The sequence below is a fragment of the Tripterygium wilfordii genome, chromosome 15, assembly GCF_013401445.1.
Source record: "Tripterygium wilfordii isolate XIE 37 chromosome 15, ASM1340144v1, whole genome shotgun sequence".
In the NCBI taxonomy this organism is placed as follows: domain Eukaryota; kingdom Viridiplantae; phylum Streptophyta; class Magnoliopsida; order Celastrales; family Celastraceae; genus Tripterygium; species Tripterygium wilfordii.
In genome coordinates this window covers 1,093,901-1,114,205 of record NC_052246.1, presented here as the reverse complement: position 1 = coordinate 1,114,205, position 20,305 = coordinate 1,093,901, and the positions used below count along the sequence as shown (strand labels likewise).

Genomic DNA, 20,305 nt, shown 5'->3' with positions numbered 1-20,305 from the left:
ACATTCTGATGCCAGCACAAAGGAGAATGAACAAGCTGCAGAAGCAAATGCAATTAACGTACCGATGTAAAAGGGAAAAACATTGAATCAGAAGAGGCCTGAGCTTAAGCCTCTGTGCTTTCAAAGCCTTGTCAACACCAGTTATTTGTATTAATACTAATTCATTAGTGTCGCATGAACGAACTCACCTTCTGACTAAGGTTTTTGGACCTTCGAAGAAGAATCCTCCTTTGGGACCTCTTGGCTAGTTGTAGGCCCAGCTTTCCTCAACACATCAAAAATTGCCTGCTGCCTGAGTTTTCCATTAGTTTCTGAATTCCATGATGCCTTGATGCTCTTTTTCTGTTTCCTCTGGCTGTTTGAAAGAGTGAAGATCCAGAATGGTCGGCATGGTTTAAGGGTGAAGATCCAGAATGTGCCGTATGGTCGGCATGGTTTAAGGGTGAAGATCCAGAATGCTCCACATGAAGATGAAGCTCAGGCAGGGATATAGGAGATTGGCACCCGGTTACCATCTCTCTCCATTGGGCTTTCCCTTCTGGTATTAGCAAGCAGGAACATATTGTAATATCATACCATATATTGCTATTACTTGCATTAGAAGTTACTTAATTTTGTTTGAAAAGTGTGCTCTTGGTGCAACAATAGATTTTGCAAATTTTTCTTCATACAGTAAGATGTTCTCACATGCAATTATAGGCTATGCTTTTTTCTCTCGATATTTATACCTGATTCAGCCAGAAGGAGAAAAACATAACAAAAACCGAGCAATTATGAGCACCATGAGCTCTGAAAAAAAAAAAAAAAAAGCTTCTTCAAAATGAAAGAGCAAAAGGAATGCCTCAAACTTGAGCGCCATTGTATTTTCTTAAAGTACTAAGATTATTTTGTAAGATTATTTGTCCAGCAATTCCAACCTTACTCAAAAAGTGTAAAGTATAAGAAAAGTGATCTCAAGCTGTGATAAGAGAAGATTCATTAAGTGGATACTATTCCAGGTATTTAGCAGCGCAGGACTTTGACATAAAAGTAAATAACAGATTGGCAATGATAACAAAGCACTCTGCCAACTCTTACCTTAGATGAAGGAAGGAATAAAGGGCATCCAAGAAGTGTGTCAATTCCAGTTAGAAATCCTTGATTAGTCAACCTCTCAACCTAGAAATTGAAAGGACAAAAAAATTCCAGATATTAGTTTCATAACTTGTATTTCTTTGGTTTTCAAAGGACTATGCACTTACAGCAGATAGTAGTTCTTTGGTTTTCAAAGGACTACACACAGCAGCATTTCCAACTTCAGCAATCAAACATTTTGACAAACATTTGAAAGCAGTGCAAAAGATTTACTCCAAGGAAGACGAAACTAGTGGCAAAATGTTCAAATAGATAGGAGATATGTCACCATCCAGGTTCATCCACAGTTCCCCTACAAGTGAAAAGGCAAAATGAAGTAAATAAAAAGCACAATCAGTCATTCAAATCCAAACAAAAATGATAATGTGACACTACAAGCACATACTGCCTCAATAACCTCACCTTCTAAACCACCATATGAGTCCTTCGAAGCAATGGCACCATCTTCAAAATCACATAGAAACAGGGTTGACTCCACAGGGAACCCATTAATGTATTACATACTTGTCCAGAAGGAGCATCCAATTGATGTTGTATGTAGAAGAGGCTTGGCATGGAACAAAAGGCATTCCATAGATCTCTGTCGTAGGAATCTTGCTAGTGATTACCATTTGTTTCAATCCCTTCCAAAAGAAAAAATGAATTGGAAATATCACCATGAATGTGAAGAATGCTTAGTGTTGAACAAAGATTATGGAAAACTAACCTTTGCTCCAGGACACAGGGTCTGAATTGTTCTTGTCGCCTTCTGAAGCTCTTGCACCTAGTTTATCATAAAAAGCCACAAGCACGAGTCGTCATGCATCGTGTCTATGGATGGTTAACCATGGTAAGAGTTCTGATCTTGCCAATTGAATATTGGAAACCTGCCTTATGAAGCTTTTCAAAGCTAAATCCTTCCAAGTAATCTCAAACACCTAAGAGTCTAATAGAAGACAAAACCCATCAGAAAAAAAAATATATCAAAAACTGACCAGACAAAAGCATGCAAAAGAAGAATGGTTAACTTTACCATTTATTTGAGATGAAAGAGGAATCATTTCCTCTGCGTACTTCAAGGCAAGCAAGGTTATTGTATCCAAAGCAGAACTCACTTCAGAACTGACCCCAGATCCGACATGAGCTACTAGTGCACCAAGAACCTAGATAAAAACTTGAAGTCAGGTTTCTGCATGTGCATCGATCATCAACCAGAATAAAATAATCCAGCCAGGTAGCTTACCTTTTGTCTTGAATACGAATCAGAAAATTCCAGATATTAGTTTCATGACTTATATTTCTTTGGTTTCCAAAGTACTATGCACTTACAGCAGATAGGAGACAAAAATTTGAGGGAAGAATTTGTAAGAACAAAATAGACCTATACGCAGCAGCATTTTCAACTTTAGCAATCAAACATTTAAACTATGTTAAAATGTAAAATATGTTTGAAAGCAGTGAACAACATTTACTCCGAGGAAGACGAAACCAGTGGCAAAATGTTCAAATAGATGGGAAATATGTCAGCATCCAGGTTCATCCACAGTTCCCCTATAGATAGTGAAAAGTCAAAATGCAGTCAATAAAAGTACAATCAGTCATTCTAATCCAAACAAAAATGATATTGTGACACTACAAGCACATACTTGATGGATCGTACTTAACACAAGAGGGGGGGTGAATTGTGTCCCCAAATTCCGATAGGAATCTCTTTTTATAATTTAAAAGGAAATCAATGTCAATTAACAATTAGCACACAAATTTGAACTCTAATGATTATCCTAATCAACATTCATTTCAATGCAAGATGTGATACAATATGGTGAATGATCAATTATCAAATAATCAAGGAATTGCAAAAACAGATTTTTTTCAAACAACACACTGCGCACAGATTTTACAACTCAAATTTCACCTAGCAAATCAAGTCAGAATTCAATGAAATTTGGTATGCAGTATCACAACACCCTAATGAATACTATATCAAAAATTCAGATTAAAATTCAAAGTTTAGCTATGTGAACAGTGCACGGACAGACTAGTGGTTCAGAAAATTCTACAATCAAAACACTTAATCAATCAACAAGCAAGCAATGCAATCAAGAAAGTCCACACAGCAATTTATAGTAGTTCGGAGACTCTTCTCCTACATCTACTACCTAGGTTCACCAACCTAGGATTTTCAAACCTCCACTAAGGATGTGGTTTTCTCAAGAGCTCCACAAAACTCACAAGGGTTTTTAGGTCACCCTTAAAACTGAAGATTTCAAGACAATCTTCAAACTTTACAACCAAGGGTTTCAAGCATTCCCTTAAACTCAACCTCAACAAGGTTTTTGCCCAATGAAGGGACTTTTACAAGTGTTCGGTATAAATGGTTCACTCAAGGTTTGCACTAAGCAAATAGGGTTGAGGAACACTCAAGAATCACAATATCACCTCACGGGTTGGATAGAAAATAAAGAATAATGAGGATTTTCGAATCTGAAAATAAGAAGCCAAATGAGAAGCACTCCCTCTTTGCAAAAGCAAAATAGTGAGGAAGCCTTTAGAGTGGCTTGGGTAGAAGCTTGGATTCAATGGCACAAACTAGCTTGGAAGCTTTGAGAACAACAATTTCTTCAATGTAATTTTGGCTTCTCCAAGTTGGAATGAGGAAGAACCCCTCTTTATAATTTACCAAGCTCTTGTGATTTCCACCATTGGATCTTTTTCTATCTTCAAATCTCGACCTTCAATTACATGTGCAAATCTTGGCCATTGAATGAATAGATCATTAAATCTCAACCTTGCAATATGTAGCCGTTGCACTTGCATGATTTTCTAAGTCTAGCTTTCCAAGATTTGAGTTGTCATGTGCACTTGCAGCCATCTTTGACAATTTGATCAAACTTGCACCAAATCTTGACCTTGGTATCTCCAACAATTTTGTCATCTTTGACCATTTGATCAAACTTACATCAAATCTTGGCCTTGGTATCTCCAACGATTTCCTACAAAATGTGTAGCAACTTGCAGCCATCTTTGACTCCAAAAATCAAGTAAGATCTTCTTTTAAGTCAAAAATTGCAAGCAAGAATATGGTCTTATGCACAACCATTGGATTCACCTTTTAAATGGTCATCTTAACCCTTCAAGTCTTGTTGTAATCTGATCCATTCATAATCAATCTCGGCCATAGATTAGTGTACCGTTGGAGCTTGTAGTCTTCAAGAATATCTTCATAATCTAAGTCTTGTCTAGTTGCAAAAAATACTTTCTCATCTCTTACAAATTTCAACCATTGCATTTGTCCTTTAGCTTCATCAATTTTCTTCTCACAAAAATCTTATCATTGACCTCAATAAAGGAAGCATGTGCAAGATCTTGTTTGATGAAGATAAGAGATCCTTCACATGACCAAACATGTCCCTCCAATCTTGACTTCAAACTCTGAATTTGGCAGCACCAATATATCCATATTATACAGCTCCAAGGCTAATTCCAAACATCAATCAAAATGCCTTAGTGGAAGGTTGATGAACATAGGTTTTTCTTGGTTTTCTAGAGATCCAAGCTCATACTTGAAAACCGGACTTCAATTCACCTGAGCATACTGAACTCTGAGTCATATGAGACCACAATGATGATTAACCTACAAGGAAATAGGAGGTAGAACTCCTCAATTGTATGTAAGCTCAAAGAGCTTCATATGGAGCGCATAGGTTAATTACATTAGAAAAACAACCCAGAAAATTCATATTACTGCATGATAAATCATTTTATATGTATTAGAATGTCCATGTAAAATTTCATAACAATCGGAAATCGTTTGGTCACTCAACCAAGCAATTTGATCACTAATAGTGAAACCGATAAATTCTAAGTGTAAATTCAAAGTCATTTTGCAAACTCAGTGTAAATGACCTTTTCTCTTGAACTTTACTAAATCAAATATGTTCATAGTGATGAAACTAAGATGCACACGAAATTTCATTTAAATCGGAGTTCATTTGGTTCACTACGTTCACAAAGAACACATATGCACAAAATTAGGTAAAACCTAGTTTTGGCGGAATTTAAGCATATGACCAAATATATATGTGATGCACTTAATTTCTCATGATTATAGTCCTAGAACATCTATTAAACCTTCATGTGCATGTGGTTCAAGTTTCAAGTAATTTGGACCTAAGTAAGATAAATTATGATCATTAGAAGATTAATACCCTAACTTAGTCCATGTATATTTATTTTCAAAACTTAATTTCCAGCACTATCTCAAAAATATATAGATACCAAATTCACATAGAGATATGCATAATTAAGATATTAAACAATTAACCAAATAACCATTTAAGCATGTTTTCTAGCATTTTAGGATATGTTCAAGTCAAGCATGCTCACACACATTTTAGTATACAATCATACACAATCATCAAAAACACAATGTTGACTAGACACTAAGTCTTGGTCCAACAATCTCTTCATATTCCATTCGTATAAATATTCAAAAGTAAGAATCATCATAAACCAATATCTTTCTCAAGAAATCTTCAAGGATGGATACTCCTAACTCTCCACCTGTAAAAAGGTCTAGAACTGATGAAGGTTCTACTTCTAAAGAAGAAGAAGGTGGAGGTGATCCCAGATTCAACCTCTCCCCTATAAGGGAAGACGTATACGAGGACGATCCCCAGAAAACTATCGAATCTCTACAAGAAGCTTTGAGGGAAACCAAAAGGAGACTTAAAAAAGCAACCGACAAAGTTCAAGACTACAAAAGGCAACTTATGGTTTCAAGGTATGCCATACAAGGTGTTTGATATATGTCATGGGGCAGACAAGCAAGTACTCATGACCCAGATAAATTGCACGAAGCAATCACTGAGATCACAGTACAACTTGGATCTGTTGCAGATGGAATAGACAGTGTTCTTTATACCCTAGAATAAAATCTTTGTCCAACAATACTGCCTCAACAACATCACCTTCTAAACCACCATATGAGTCCTTTGAAGGCAATAGCACATCTTCAAGATCACATAGAAACATAGATTCAAACTCTCTGACATGCTTGACAATCCTAGAAAATGGAGGCATTTCAGGGAGAATTAGTTAACTGATTATTTCTAATTGGCCTATATGCTGACATCTTTGACAGGTTGTCAAGTACCAATCTAGTATAGCGGGCTGAATGGTTTTACTGTCCAACATTGCAGTCAATTCATCATTAAAAAAAAAAGAAGAATCAATTGGCAAGCAGAGATACTTACAAGAGTCCAAAGACATTTGATAGAGTTCCAAAGCTTCCTCACAGTTTGATTTCTGCAGGGGAAATAATGTTCAGCAATGGTGTGAATACATCCCAGAATGTGGAATCTGTCATACCTCAAGAAAATTTTAAATGGTTTAACATCTACCATTTTCCAATGGACTATGATTTACTAAATTTTTTTCATAGAACGACATCTCTTATTACTATACAATATAATATCACAAGTTCAAAACATAAAACCCACAATTCAAGAAAAAGTTTAAAATGATGAGGTATAGAGCATATTCAAATCCTCATCCATGGAACGACTGGGGGGGGGGGGGGGGTGGAGAGGGATTAACAATTAAAGACAAAAAATTGCAGTATCTTGAGATGTTGCAGTACTGAGTCACACCTGAGAAGAAGACGAAGAGGTTACCTTTTTTTTTATTCCCAAGACAAGATACTATCTTTAGAGTTCCAATAAGCCCCATCTTATTGTACTTCATATCTCGATGTCCTACACTCCCACCTGCCAACTTGAAACAAGTCAATCAATTTGATTGAGAAAATAATATCTAATAAAGTCACTCCAAATTACTGACACTCTTTTTTATTTGTCCTGCTTTCGAACTGTCATCAAAGGTTCATTTGCAATTGAAGAGCCAAAACAATCTGCACCAAATCGAGCCAGCAGCAACAGACTGCTAAAAACCTCATAGACCTACCAATTAGAAAATTGAGAAAGAAAGGCATACCACATTTTTTTAGTTTTTACTCATAATGCTGATAGCAAAAAAGAAAAATTGGAAACCTGCCTTATGAAGATTTTCAAAGCTAAATCCTTCCAAATAACTAAAAACATCTAAGAGATAGAGGACAAAACCCATCAGAAAAAAAAAATCATAAAAAACTGACCAAACAAAAGCATGCGAAAGAAGAATGGTTAACTTTACCATTTATGTGAGACGAAAGAGGAATCATTTCCTGTGCGTACTTCGAGACCAACAAAGCTAACGTATCCAAAGCAGAACTCACTTCAGAACTGACACCAGATGAGTCATGAGCTAGTCAGTGCACCAGCCACCAAGAACCTAGACAAAAACTTGAAGTCAGGTTTCTGCATTACATGTGCATCGATCATCAACCAGAATAAAGAATCAGAAAATTCCAGATATTAGTTTCATAACTTATATTTCTTTGGTTTCAAAAGAACTATGCACTTACAGCAGATAGTAGACAAAAATTTGAGGGAAGAATTTCTAAGGACGGAATAGACCTACACACAGAAGTATTTTCAACTTTGGCAATCAAACATTTAGACAAGGTTAAAATGCAAAATACATTTGAAAGCAGTGCAAAAGATTTACTCCAAGGAAGACAAAAACAGTGGCAAAATGTTCAAATAGATATGAGATATGTCACCATCGAGGCAAGGCTCATCCACAGTTCCCCTACAGATAGTGAAAAGTCAAAACGCCGTCAAGAAAAGTACAATCGGTGTCATTCTAATCCAAACAAAAACGATATTGTGACACTACAAGCACATACTGCGTCAACAACCTCACCTTCTAAACCACCATATGAGGCCTTCAAAGGCAATAGCACATCTTCAAGATCACAAAGAAAAATAGTTTCAAACGCTCCAACATGCTTGACAATCCTAGAAAATGGAGGGAAGATTTTTTTCATGGAGAATTAGCTAACCGATTATTTCCAATATGCCTATAAGCTGACATCTTTGACAGGTTGTCAAGTACTAATCTAGAATAGCGGGCTGAAGGGTTTTACTGTCCAACATTGCAGTCAATTCATCGTAAAAAAAGAATCAATGGCAAGCAGAGCTGTTTTCAAGAGTCCAAAGACGTTTGCAAGAGTTCCAATGCTTCCTCACAACATGATTTCTGCAGGGGAAATAATGTTCAGCAATGGTGTGAATAAATCCCAGAATGTGGAATCATCGGTTACACCTTCAAGAAAATTTTACATGATTTAACATCTACAATTTTGGAATGGAATATGATTTAATAATTTTTTCATAGAACGACATCTCACAGTACTACACAATATAACATCAGAAGTTCATAAAATAAAACCAATAATGCAAGAAGAAGTTTAAAATGATGAGGTATAGAGAAGTCAAAGAAAACACCAGTTCAAGAAGTCAAGCTTGTCATCATCCCTGCTGTAGGAGCATATTCAAATCCCAATACCCATTGAACAATCAAAGAAGAAGGGGGGAGGGAGGGAGGGAGGGAATTAACCATTAAAGACCAAAAATTGCAGTATCTTGAATCACACCTGAGAAGAAGACGAAGAGGAAACATTATTTAGATACTATCTTTAGAGTTCCAATGATCCCCATCTTCTTGTACTTCATATCTGGATGTCCTAGCTGCCAACTTGAAATAAGTCGATCAATTTGATTAAGAAAATAATATCTAATGAAGTCACCCAAATTAATGACTCTTTTTTATTTGACCTGCTTTTGTACTGTCATCAAAAGTTCATTAGCAATCGAAGCACCAAAAACAAACTACGCCAAATTGAGCCAACAGCAACAGACTGCTAAAAACCTCATAGACCAGCCAATTAGAAAATTGAGAAAGAAGTGTATACCATAGTTTTTAGTTTTTTACACATAATGCTGATAGCAAAAAAAGATTAAAACATTGGAAACCTGCCATACGAAGATTTTCAAAGCTCAATCCTTCAGTAATCTACAACACCAAAGAGATAGAAGACAAAACCCATCAGAAAAAATATCAAAAACTGACCAAACAAAAGCATGTGAAAGAATAATGGTTAACTTTACCATTTATGTGAGACGAAAGAGATTTCCTGTGCGTACTTTGAGGCCAGAAAAGCTATTGTATAAAAAGCAGAACTCACTTCAGAACTGACACCGGATCCAACAAGACCTACTAGTGCACCAAGAACCTAGATAAAAACTTGAAGTCAGGTTTATGCATTACATGTGCATCGATCATCAACCAGAATAAAATAATCCAGCTGGATTGCTTACTTCTTGTCTTGAATAGGAATCGGAAAATTCTTCAAACAGGCAAGTATACGTGTGAGTGCCAAATCCCCTCACTTTTGGTTCTTTGCATGTCAACAAGTACTCGGATAAAGAAAGAAACAAGGGAAATCTTAACAAAAAAACCAATCAATTGGCAACTTAAACTAAAATGTGATGCTTAATTGCAATTGGAGATTCATTCAAGTTAAACTATTTTTACCTGTAATGGTTTTGGCAGATACCTGAACCAAATCCTTGTTCCCACGAATGCAATGGTCAAACAAAACTTCCTCTTCAAAATCTTTTCAATGCCCTTTTGCAGGGACTCCCCATTCATGTATATTAGAATAAGAAGCCATATGTCTATGACTTTATGATCCTGAGGCTATTCAAGATTAAAAATTTCTTTCAAAATCTCCTGGCAAAGTATCTGTAAACAATATTAACTTCGGAGGTTATATAGAGTAAAATTATGCATTCCAAAAAATTGGAAGAAATGATTTACATTCTTAAAAGAAGACTTGACCCCAAGACATCAAGAATAGATGCCTCTGCACTGTTAACAAGGGACTTGCCCTTCAGTTTATTATGGTGCATTGGATTGCACCAGAATTTGATACTACAACAAATTTGGTCTGCCGCCTGATCTGTGAGATTATTCTTCGAACATTTACTGGGGTAGATGATATCAACAAAAATCTAAACAAATATGTCATGTCCTCCACAGTGATCGTTCTAATGCATGATAGTGCTACTGTGATGACCTTCAAAACGAAGAAAATCTGATCTTAGCTCTCCATTCAGTTCCCAAAAAAATCTAAAAATGAAAATATCTGGTGGCTTTATATCACGAAAGGCAGATTTCAGCTTTTTCCTAAAGAATTTTGATACGCCCAGTGAAAGAGGTCTAGTACCCCTCCCTAGTCTTGAAAATAATTTCAAAGAAACAAAGCAATACATGTCTAATGTCTTAACTGAAAAAAGACCGGCATTCCTTTCATTCCAGTGAAAACAATGAAAATAAATGAACGGAAAAAAAAAGGCCTTCCTCTGGAAGTTTTTCATGTTTGAAGACTGAGGAAACATATTTCTCCAGAAAAATAAAATCTGCTACATCTATCTAATCAGCTAGTAGCTGAAGTAGTCTTTTGCCTTTTTTTTGTTCTCTAAAAACAGATTAAATCGTTCATTTCTCAGTACTTAAACAATATTTAAGGTATAACAAATTCATTACACTACTATTTCAACCAAATATTTTTTGCATATAAATAAATGGAAAAATGGAATTGGAAGACAAACCTGATCTTGCAACTCCTCATCCAGGTTAAGCTTCACAAAAGCATCAAGTACAGGTATAGTGATTACTTGCCCCAACAATGGCTTTCCAACCCAAGACAATCCTCAGACGATATGAATTGGATTTGATGTGCGAAATAAGCTGAATCCTCTTGAAGCATCAGTTCAAGAGAATCAACCATTCTTATTGTTTGGATCGCCAATTATCTCCGGTACAGACCCAATGATCTCTTTCTTAACAATTTATCAGCAAAAGCTGTAGAATCAACAATGAAATCAAGCCACCCCTACCCTATATGCATGTTAACTTCTACTGTCAAACAAAGTTACTCGCTAGTAATTGTACTAAATGTCTATTTTAGCATGTTGTGCCCATTTTCTTCACTCCGAAATAACAGGCCATAAAATTTACGTTAATTATTGCTTCCTTGTGATTTGTGAAGAAAATTAGAAAACAAGCACAATTCTCAAAGTTCAAACCTAGGCTCTTCTTTGTTTTCGATTTTGAAAAACAAAGCGCGATTGGGGTTTTGTTTTTAGTCATCTGGCCTCTAATTTCCAGAAACAATTATGCGCAGAAAGCAAAAATCAGAATAGTAAGACCACACAAGGGACTACAATTAGTAAAGACTAAAACCCTAAGATTCAAGTGAACACAAGGATGATAAAATTGACCTGCGAAGGTTCATAGGAGAAACGATATAAGATGAGAATCCAGAGAAGAAACTGGAGCGAATAGCGGAGGCATTATCAGAAGACGAGAAAATCCGATGGAGATGTGCACGGAACTTGTGAAGATCGGCGGGGAGGCAGGGTGGACCCGAGGGGTTGTTCGACGTGCAACCAGCATCCGTAGCTAATTCTTCCACACTAGAGCGGGTCTCCACGGCAACGTTTTGCATCGACTGTTGCGATATAGTAACAATGGATTTGGTTGGAGCCACATGAGGTTAGGAAACGGAGCGCCTCTTCCGAGACGGCAGTTGCTGGTGAAGAAAAACCATCCGCCACCGCGTCGTCTTGGTCCTTTCTTGCTTTCCCTGCTTGATTTGGGAAAGAGAGAGCGAACCAGAAAGGTGAAGAGCGCCAAACCCCCGGTTTGCGTATTCATAAATATCATATATTACCGCCCCAACGGTCGAAAATAAATATTTCCTTAAATTCAAAATGTTTCCTTCAGGCTTTCATTGCAAGAAATTTCCTTTTTACAACGGTCAAAAATATATATTTCCTTCAATTCAAAAGGTTTCCTTCAGGCTTTCTTTCAATGCAAGATATCTCCTTTAATGCAAAATATTTCCTTCAAGATATTTAGTGAGATCTTGATAACAACGTGTCTGCGGTCGAAAATATATATATTTCCTTTAATTTTCCTTCAGGCTTTCCATGCAAGATATTTCCTTTAATGCAAGATATTTCCTTCAATATATTTATTACAACATAGTTTTAGATCTAGATAACAACGGGTCTGCCAGTTATATTTACCTCTAATAAAAGACAGAATATCACCAAACATTTCAAAACAGAGACAAACCCTGAGGCTGTCCTTTCTTATCTCCCCCAAAAACAATAATTAATTCTAAAATACGCATTATCTGTGAACTTATGGCATATACAGGAAAGAACAAGGCTACTCTGTTCTAAGTGGGCATGAATTTAATGAATCAAAATTGGTTGTGTGTAGTGATTCAATTCTCAACCAAATCAAATGAAGAGGAGACATGGATGGAGAAGGTTTTAACAGAGAAATGCATGATTTAGTATTGAGCTTCCATTCAGTATCTGTGCAGAAACCCTTCTATATTCCTTTCATTCAGTCTGTTTCCTCCCATAGTTGTCATTCTAGGCTGCTTCTTCATCACTTCCATCCAATCGCCTCGAACAATGCCATTACAAAGTGTGAGATATTTTCGGTGTTAGTTTCGCAAAATTGATTGGTTTTCCATCAAAGGTGGCTTTAGCCTTTAGGTTGAGCATCCTCTTGCTCAGGCAATGTCGGGGGTTATTAGCATCTCTGCTGGATGTGGAGCGTCTGGCCCTGTATGGAGTCAAAATAATCTATCTTAATCATTTTAAGCAACAAACCGAGAACTGAATCATCGCATCATAACATTTTTAAGTAAACAACTAATTAACATTGCTATCAAGTGATTTAAATAAAAAAGGAAACAACGGAAAAAAGATAGGAGCATACCTCTGCATAGTCTCTACAAGAAAGCACATCCGTATTCAGCCTTGATTCTAGCTAATGCATGACACAATGCAGGGTTTTTAGAGGAAGCAACTGATCAAGCTGAGATTTTTGTGATGAAGGTGCCAGCCTTATGGTTGCCTCTAGAGAATTTTCTTCTTCAACACATCCAGGGCGTCAATCTGCAATCCCTTCTTCTCTGCTCAGTTGGCAGTGCTTGAGATCTTGCCGAGGGGAGCAAGGTACCAAGTTCATGGCCGTATCTTTGCTTATCAATAAGGACACTGACAATAAGAGGTTGGTCTTTGGAGTTCTCATCATATATGCCACCGAAAGAGAATCTAAGATTGAAGTCTAAGAGTCCGATTTGTTCATGATAGTAGGAATGTGTTTTTCTTCAAGTTAATCTATGCAAAAGGTTCTCTGGTTGCCCACCAATGTTTTCTGGGGAGACACAGGTTTCTCAATTTGCTTCTCCCATTGACATACTCATCTTTCTTGATCCTAGATAAGGCACGATGCAATGCACGATTGTTCTCCACATAAGAAACTTCCCATGGAGTTATTCTAGACGGCGCCGCAGTTGGCAGAGAAACTTTTTTTTCCCCAATGTTGTCTGCCCCGCTTCTCTGCTTCTCCAAACTATTCTGTGCCTCAATTTGGAAATACCTTGGCCTTATTGCCCTTCTTTCATCTTGATCTGCCTCCATTGGAATTGAGCACGATTTCACAAAGGAGAGTGTGTTACTGAGTTCATCAGAATCTTTGGTCAGATCTATCAAACTGGAGACTGACGACGATTGGGCAAAAGCTTTCTCTTTGGAGTTATCATCATTAATCCCAGACAAAGAGAGTGTAAGATTGAGGTCAAAGCGTTCCAGCTGCTCTTGATTGGACAATTGGGTTTCTTTGGTTTTCTCTAAAGATCCATGCAAAAGAACCTCTGTATACCCATCAATGGTTTCAGCAGAGAAGTTGATTTCTCGGCTGGCTTCTCTCATTAAAGAACATCTCTTTCTATTTGTATCTGTATGCAACATATATAAAAGGAAGTCTAATCTCAGCATAAAATCAACATACTTGAGCATTACAATCTAGCGGGCCAAATTATGACAATCTGAAAGACATTAGCACAGAGAGGGATACAGAAGCACCAAAACACTAGTGTGAAAACACCATGTAGAGTACTGCAATGGAAAATAAAGGGAGATGGTGATACAGCAAGCTTAAAGAGTTTTGCGACTGATTGTGGCCCCTTTTATTCAGTTTGCTTTGGGTGCCAAAACTTATTCGAACTATTATTGATTCATTGTCAATTTTCAAAAAAGTTGTTAAGAGTACTTGCAATAGACTCTGAAATTGTACTGCAACAAACATCATAGATCTAAAGAACGAAAAACAAACACCATGCAATCTGTTTGTCAACTAGCATGAACATCTACTTATTTCTATATCAAAATGAACAATGAAACACCCATCAGCAAAATATAGATAATCCCATCCTTCTAAACACGACCTCAGCTCAAATAAGAAAATACTTCTTAAAACTAATTTATTGCAAAGATTCAGATTTGAAGGCAATCAAAGTAAAAAAAGGAACAACGAAAGATAAAGAGAGAACCATACGTATCCGAAGCTTTTTGTGGAACTTGCATCCTTCAGCTGCCTTGATTCGATCCAAGGCACGATGAAGTGCAGGATTCTTCTCTGCAGAAGCAACCATCCAAGATGTTACTTCAGGAGACTTTTCCTCCCCAACAATGCCCCCACTGCTTGTCCTTCCCTCTTCTTGCTCTCCTTCAATTGGGATCGACCCAGACATCTCCAAGGAGAGCATGTTACCTAATTCAACAGTATCTTTGTTAAGATTGATCAATCCAGTGAATGATCTGGTAAAAGGTCTCTCTTTGAACTTTCCATCATAAATGCTACCCAAAGAGAGTCCCAGATTGAGATCAGATAAAAGGGTTTCTTGGGTATTCTCTTCTGGTGAAAATCCACACAAAAAGTTCTCAGATTGCCGACCAAAGAAGTTGGTTTCTTCCATTGAAGCATCTACCTTCTTCATTTATCACGACACTTGTAAAGGCAAATTCAAACTTGGGTTAAATAGTCGGATGGTGACCGGCGGAGACAATAAACAAGATCCGACCTCACAAAATTTTAACCATAAAATCCAACTGGAAGGGGGGGTGGGATTGAAACGGTTCCTCTTTCTCTATGTTTATATACACAAGTAAAAAGAACCCTAAAATCACAAATCAAGCATATCTGAACGTGAGAATCAATCGAGTATCTTAGAAACAGACAAGGAGTTTACGATCCATACAAAAATGTGTGTAAATTACTATGCGAATTGTTTAACAATAAATTGCGAAAGTCAAACAGCTTACTTTGCTTTGTTTTTGCAGATGACAAGCAAAACACCAATTGGCTGGCTGGCTCCGAATCTGAAAGTCTTCGATAATATGCATTACTATCTACCCAAAACATTTCTTCGTTCACATGATATGAGGTGGGTTTGGTTGTGATTTTCAATCAAAGTTTGTGGGCAAATCTCCGTCGCGGGAGCAAATGGAGACAAACAATATTGTCCGCTACCCTTTCCCCTGTTTCTGTCTCTGCCTCACTTTCTTGTTATTTGCCTCTTTTCATTAATAATAACTAGACTCCCACGTTTTTTTTACACCCAAATCAAGCTGTACTGGAATCAATGTGGCATCTTATGTTGCCGAATGGAATTGATAAATTGGATTTTGAATGTTTTAAACTTGTTTCGTTAATCGTTTAAGTATATTTTTTGTTAGAAAAAATTACTCCGACAATGACAATGACAATGAATGGCATTTGCAAACGGCAATATGAAATAGCATTTGTAAAAATCATAGAGGAAATATTTGAATAATATATCTCAAATTGTGAGGACATGGAACCTGCAAATGGTTAAATTCATATACTTACACAATAGCTCACAAATTATACTTGTCATGTAAACACATGGTAATTTCATGTATGGGTTGATATGAGAATTGAATTCATGAGTTCTAGACAGAGACGGAGCTACATGGGTCTTATGGGAACTGAATTTTGAAATTTTTTTCATATTTTTACATATATACATATTTTCACTTACAACAAATCAATAACTAATAAATACATTAATCTACAATTTTTGTCAAAAAAATTTATGGGTGTTGCCCCCGAACTCTCATAGAGTTATAGTACCGTTTCATTCTGAATCTTGACTACATCTTTGCCTCTAGAGATGGAAGGCTCGCTCCTAAACATCCTTTTGTTTGTTTGAATAATAATTAGAGGTTTTTTTTTAATGGCTAAAGAAAGAAAATGGAGCTTTGGCCCTGTAATCTCCAGGCATTTGGATTGTTCAACTAAAAAAGATTCATAAAAACAAACAACACATATATATGTAATAATATGAAAATACATAGAAATTAAAGAGTTCTATTAATTAATTTGAATCTTATATGTGATGATAAGCAATCAAGGACAGTCGTATGTACAGATGCACATCATATCTGCAGAACAACGTCCATGGCAGTTTTTGTTTGGATGCGTATTAATACAAATCCGGTCGCAAGCCAAAGGCGGGTAATAACAGAGATCAAGATTTGGAAGTCTATCAGTACAACGTCCATTGCCGTCTTTTTCCGAAGCTGCTTCAGGTAACACCATTGCTGTTGCTGTAAAAATTACAGTAAAAAACTATCAGATATATAACTACTTCAAGAGCGATTTAATAATGCAAAAGACAGAAAATTTAACCTGAGAGGATGATGAGCAAGATAAAGAAACAGTTGCATAAACTCCTAGCCATTTCTAGAAATGCACAATGTTCAGATCTAATAATTTCGCTTGAATGATGGGAGGCTAGTTGAGGTTATTTATACAGGTTAGAGCTTATGAAAGTGAAAGCAACTTCTCCATAATGAATAGCCTACTAAATTTGAAAAGATTGAATATTGACAAAGTTAGTAATTGTATAATGCCAACTAAAGTAGAACTATGATAATTAATGAATCTTATGATACTAACTATCTGCTTAAAAAGGCAAAGATAAAAATTGTAGCAAAATAAAAGAAAATTCTATCAGAAACCTAAGAAACTTCAGTTCATTATTGTGAAAACAACAAAGGAAGTTGATATCAAAGATATTATAAACAAAAGGAAACAACGAAGAAAAAGAGAGGACTGTACCCAAGCGTAGTCTTTTGTGGGAGCTGCATCCGTCTTTCTCCTTGATTCTAGCCAAGGAACGATGCAATGAAGGTTTTCTCTCCACAAAAGTAGCCGCCCATGTAGGTATTTTAGACGATGATGCGGGTGGAAGATCATTAGTTGCCAGAGAAGCTTTTTCTTTCCCAACATTGTCTCCTCCGCTTACCTCTTTCCCCAACCTATTCTGGGAATCAATTTGTGACTCACTCGAATTTCTAGACCTTCTTTGCTCTTGCTCGCCTTGAGTTGGCATGGACCAAGATCCATCCACAGAGAGCAAGGTACCAAGTTCACTATTATCTTTGCTCTGAGTTAAAATTCCAGTCACAGATGATGAGCGAGCAACAGGTTTTCCTTTGAAGTTCTCGTCACAAATGCTACGAAAAGAGAGTCCAAGATTGAGGTCAGAGCATTCAGGTTCCTCCTGTTGGGATAACTGGGTTTCTTTGCTTTTCTTGTCACAAATACTATCAATGGCATCTGGGAAGAGGTTATTAATTTCTTTGTTGGCTTCTCCAATTGACGTATTTATCTTTCTCTGTGCTCCTGTGTGTCAGACAAATAAAAGGAAGCCTAAAATTAGCATAAAATCAACACACTCAAATGTTATGATCCAGCAAATCAAAACTACAAGAATCTGAGACTTTGGCAAAAAAAATGAAACGCAAGTTCAGAAAACAGTATATAAAGAGAAAAAAAAAATAGATTTCAGGCAAAATGGCATACAACTGTGTGAAAATTAGCATGTTAATTAAGTACTGCAACAGCCAGCAGTAAACAAAAAAAAAGATGGTGATACAGTGAGCTTAGAGAGCTTTAGGACTGCAACAACAGCAATCAGGAGACGGAGAGAGTTGGTAAGCGTCCTAGGCAATCTAATTGTCAACTGGTTTTTCATACTTTCAGACATGATCCGTGGCAGTGCTCAACATGACTGAATATTTGCACCCAATTTTATAACTGATCACTAACAAATGAGTTTTTCTAATTATTGTAAGGACAAACAAATATTTTGATAGGAGAGAATTTCCAATTTTGTGTGTAAATGAACAAATTTTAGAAGACGAAAGGAAAACTCAATTAGCATTTCAAAACATCATTGACAGAAAGCTTTAAAACAAAGTTCCTGACATGTACATGAAAGCACTGCTATATCCACTTCTAACATGGAAAATGAACTAGGCAAAAGGGCCATTATGTTTCCCTCAATTTCAAAAGGACTCGCATTGAGCTACAATTTGTATAACCTCATTTGGTATTGTTTATTCACCAATAGACTTAATTGACCACTTCAGGAACCACTGTTTAATGAATTGAACAAAGAAACAGGAATAGCAAAATAAAATAACCTTCAACCATGAAAGGAACTCCATCTTCTACACGTAACCCTTACTAAAATCATTCTTAAGCATAAATAAACACATCAAATATTATCTATCAGCAGAGCTTCCAGAAGCCAAAGAAATTTTAGTCCGCTAATAAGCAGGCAATTAACGTAAAAAAAAAAAAGAAACAATGAAGAAAAAAGAGAGGACCATACTTATCCGATGTCTTCTTTGAAACGTGCATGCTTCCCCATCCTTGATTCTGGCCAATGCACGATTAAATGCAGGGTTATTTTCCGCAGAAGCTATTGCCAACCATGTTATTTTAAACCTTGATGAGGGCAGACGCGGTGCCGTATTTGCCTTAATACACTTTTTCTCCTCAACATTACCTCTCTTACTCTGTCCCTCAATGTGTAACCCGTTCAGCTCTATTGTCCTTCTCTTTTGTCCCTCTCCTTCACTTGGCATTGACCCAAATCTCTCAAAGGAAAGAAAATTACCAAGTTCTGTCTCCTCATCTCTCTTACTCTGTCCCTCAATGTGTAACCCGTTCAGGTCTATTGTCATTCTCTTTTGTCCCTCTCCTTCACTTGGCATTGACCCAAATCTCTCTAAGGAAAGAAAATTACCAAGTTCAGTGGTATGACTGTTATGGCTCATCAACTCAGTGAATGATCTTGTAAAAGATTTCTCCTTTAAGTTCCCACCATAAATGCCACCCAGAGAGAGTCTCAGATTGAGGTCTGAGAATTGGGTTTCATGTGGGTTCTCCATATTGTCTACTGGGTAGAGCTTAATAATGTCTCAGTTTATCTCCCCCACTGAAAGCGCTCAACTTTTTGAACTTGTAGGTCAGTCACTGAGGTTGTAAACATATAAACAGAAAGAAAAGCCCCTAAAAGGTCATCACAAAATCAGCATCTATAAGAGGCCATATCAAGGAAGCCAAAAACAATGAACGAGATAAATTTGACTCGCGAGTATTACAGGAAGAGAAGGAATTTACGATCCAGACAATGATGTCGTACCAGATGATTCGAAGAGAGGTTGGCGGACAAACCCATTAAGCTTAATTTCACTGGAGAGACGGATACAGATCATAGAACCAAGGAAAAGGCAAAAAGATCCAACCGGAGCGGATAGTATTTCTCTCTTCAATCCGGCCATGGAAGGGCCTGTTTGCACTTTAAAAACTAGACTTGACGGCAGTCCGGTCACATAGAAGCAATTGAAATGAAAGTTTTCACGGTTTTTTTTGTTTCCCTTTCTTTCAAACAAATGAAAAAAATCATCTGTATGGATTTTGCGTAAAAATTTGTGTTGTGTACGTCGCTGCTAAGCTTTGTACACAAAATAACTCGTTATCATCTTATACAATGCAATTCCATAAAAATGTAAAAAAATAAAAATATTGGTTTGTGAAATATTAAAAAGACAACAATTTTATCTCGTCAATTTATGAACTAGACAAGAATGTCCGGATTGGATTTAATTTGTAACGCCAATGCAATGCAATCAAAAGTATTAAATTGCATGAACTCACCCCTGCTCGGCCTATCATCGAAACTGATAAAAGGATGGGATGGCTTTTGGTAGATGATAACAGAGGACATTTGGGTCTGTAAAAATATTTTTTTTTAAACTTACATTTGGTGATACTTCATTGACGGTTTAATGGTTGAAAAAACAGCATTCACATGTCAAAATTAAAGAGTATATACACACTAGCATCCCATAACATATATACCATTTTAAATACTATCATATATACCGTCTAAAATGCTGTGACGATTTAGTTCAATTTATGCCGACTTAGGCAGAACATCTGAATCAATAGGATTGCACAAGGTGTAACCAAAGACGTCAGGTTGGGAGTTCCGCTA

The 20,305-nt window shown here is 36.7% G+C and overlaps 2 protein-coding genes and 1 pseudogene across 4 annotated transcripts; all 3 read right to left on the bottom strand.

Moving 5' to 3' along the window:
- Nucleotides 1–408: 408 nt before the first annotated feature.
- LOC120016749 lies at nt 409–11,569 on the bottom strand (annotated as a pseudogene).
- Nucleotides 11,570–12,082: 513 nt separating this feature from the next.
- Nucleotides 12,083–15,384, bottom strand: LOC120016120. 3 transcript variants are annotated; one of them, XM_038868735.1, is made up of 4 exons: nt 15,252–15,384; nt 14,485–14,937; nt 12,862–13,885; nt 12,083–12,705 (listed from the first exon to the last, which is right to left on the bottom strand). In XM_038868735.1, the coding sequence occupies exons 2-3, from the start codon at nt 14,924–14,926 to the stop codon at nt 13,266–13,268; spliced, it is 1,062 nt and encodes a 353-aa protein (XP_038724663.1). In that variant the 5' UTR covers nt 14,927–14,937; nt 15,252–15,384; the 3' UTR covers nt 12,083–12,705; nt 12,862–13,265. The 3 variants fall into 3 exon arrangements, with proteins under 3 accessions (XP_038724663.1, XP_038724664.1, XP_038724661.1); XM_038868736.1 differs by having other exon boundaries at nt 14,485–14,700; nt 15,252–15,379; XM_038868733.1 differs by lacking the exon at nt 15,252–15,384 and having other exon boundaries at nt 14,485–14,962.
- A 916-nt stretch (nt 15,385–16,300) lies between these two features.
- Nucleotides 16,301–20,244, bottom strand: LOC120016182. The gene is made up of 4 exons (XM_038868828.1): nt 19,451–20,244; nt 18,635–19,317; nt 17,074–17,640; nt 16,301–16,559 (listed from the first exon to the last, which is right to left on the bottom strand). The coding sequence occupies exons 2-4, from the start codon at nt 19,194–19,196 to the stop codon at nt 16,360–16,362; spliced, it is 1,329 nt and encodes a 442-aa protein (XP_038724756.1). The 5' UTR covers nt 19,197–19,317; nt 19,451–20,244; the 3' UTR covers nt 16,301–16,359.
- Between the last annotated feature and the right edge of the window lie 61 nt (nt 20,245–20,305).

Coding starts and splice junctions, on each gene's coding strand:
- LOC120016120 (XM_038868735.1), bottom strand. CDS start 14,926: ATGAAGAAGGTAGATGCTTCAATGGAAGAAACCAACTTCTTTGGTCGG. Junction 13,886..14,484: donor CCACAAAAAGCTTCGGATAC/GTATGGTTCTCT, acceptor TGTTGCATACAG/ATACAAATAGAAAGAGATGT.
- LOC120016182 (XM_038868828.1), bottom strand. CDS start 19,196: ATGGAGAACCCACATGAAACCCAATTCTCAGACCTCAATCTGAGACTC. Junction 17,641..18,634: donor TCAAAGAAGACATCGGATAA/GTATGGTCCTCT, acceptor TCTGACACACAG/GAGCACAGAGAAAGATAAAT. Junction 16,560..17,073: donor CCACAAAAGACTACGCTTGG/GTACAGTCCTCT, acceptor TAATTTTTACAG/CAACAGCAATGGTGTTACCT.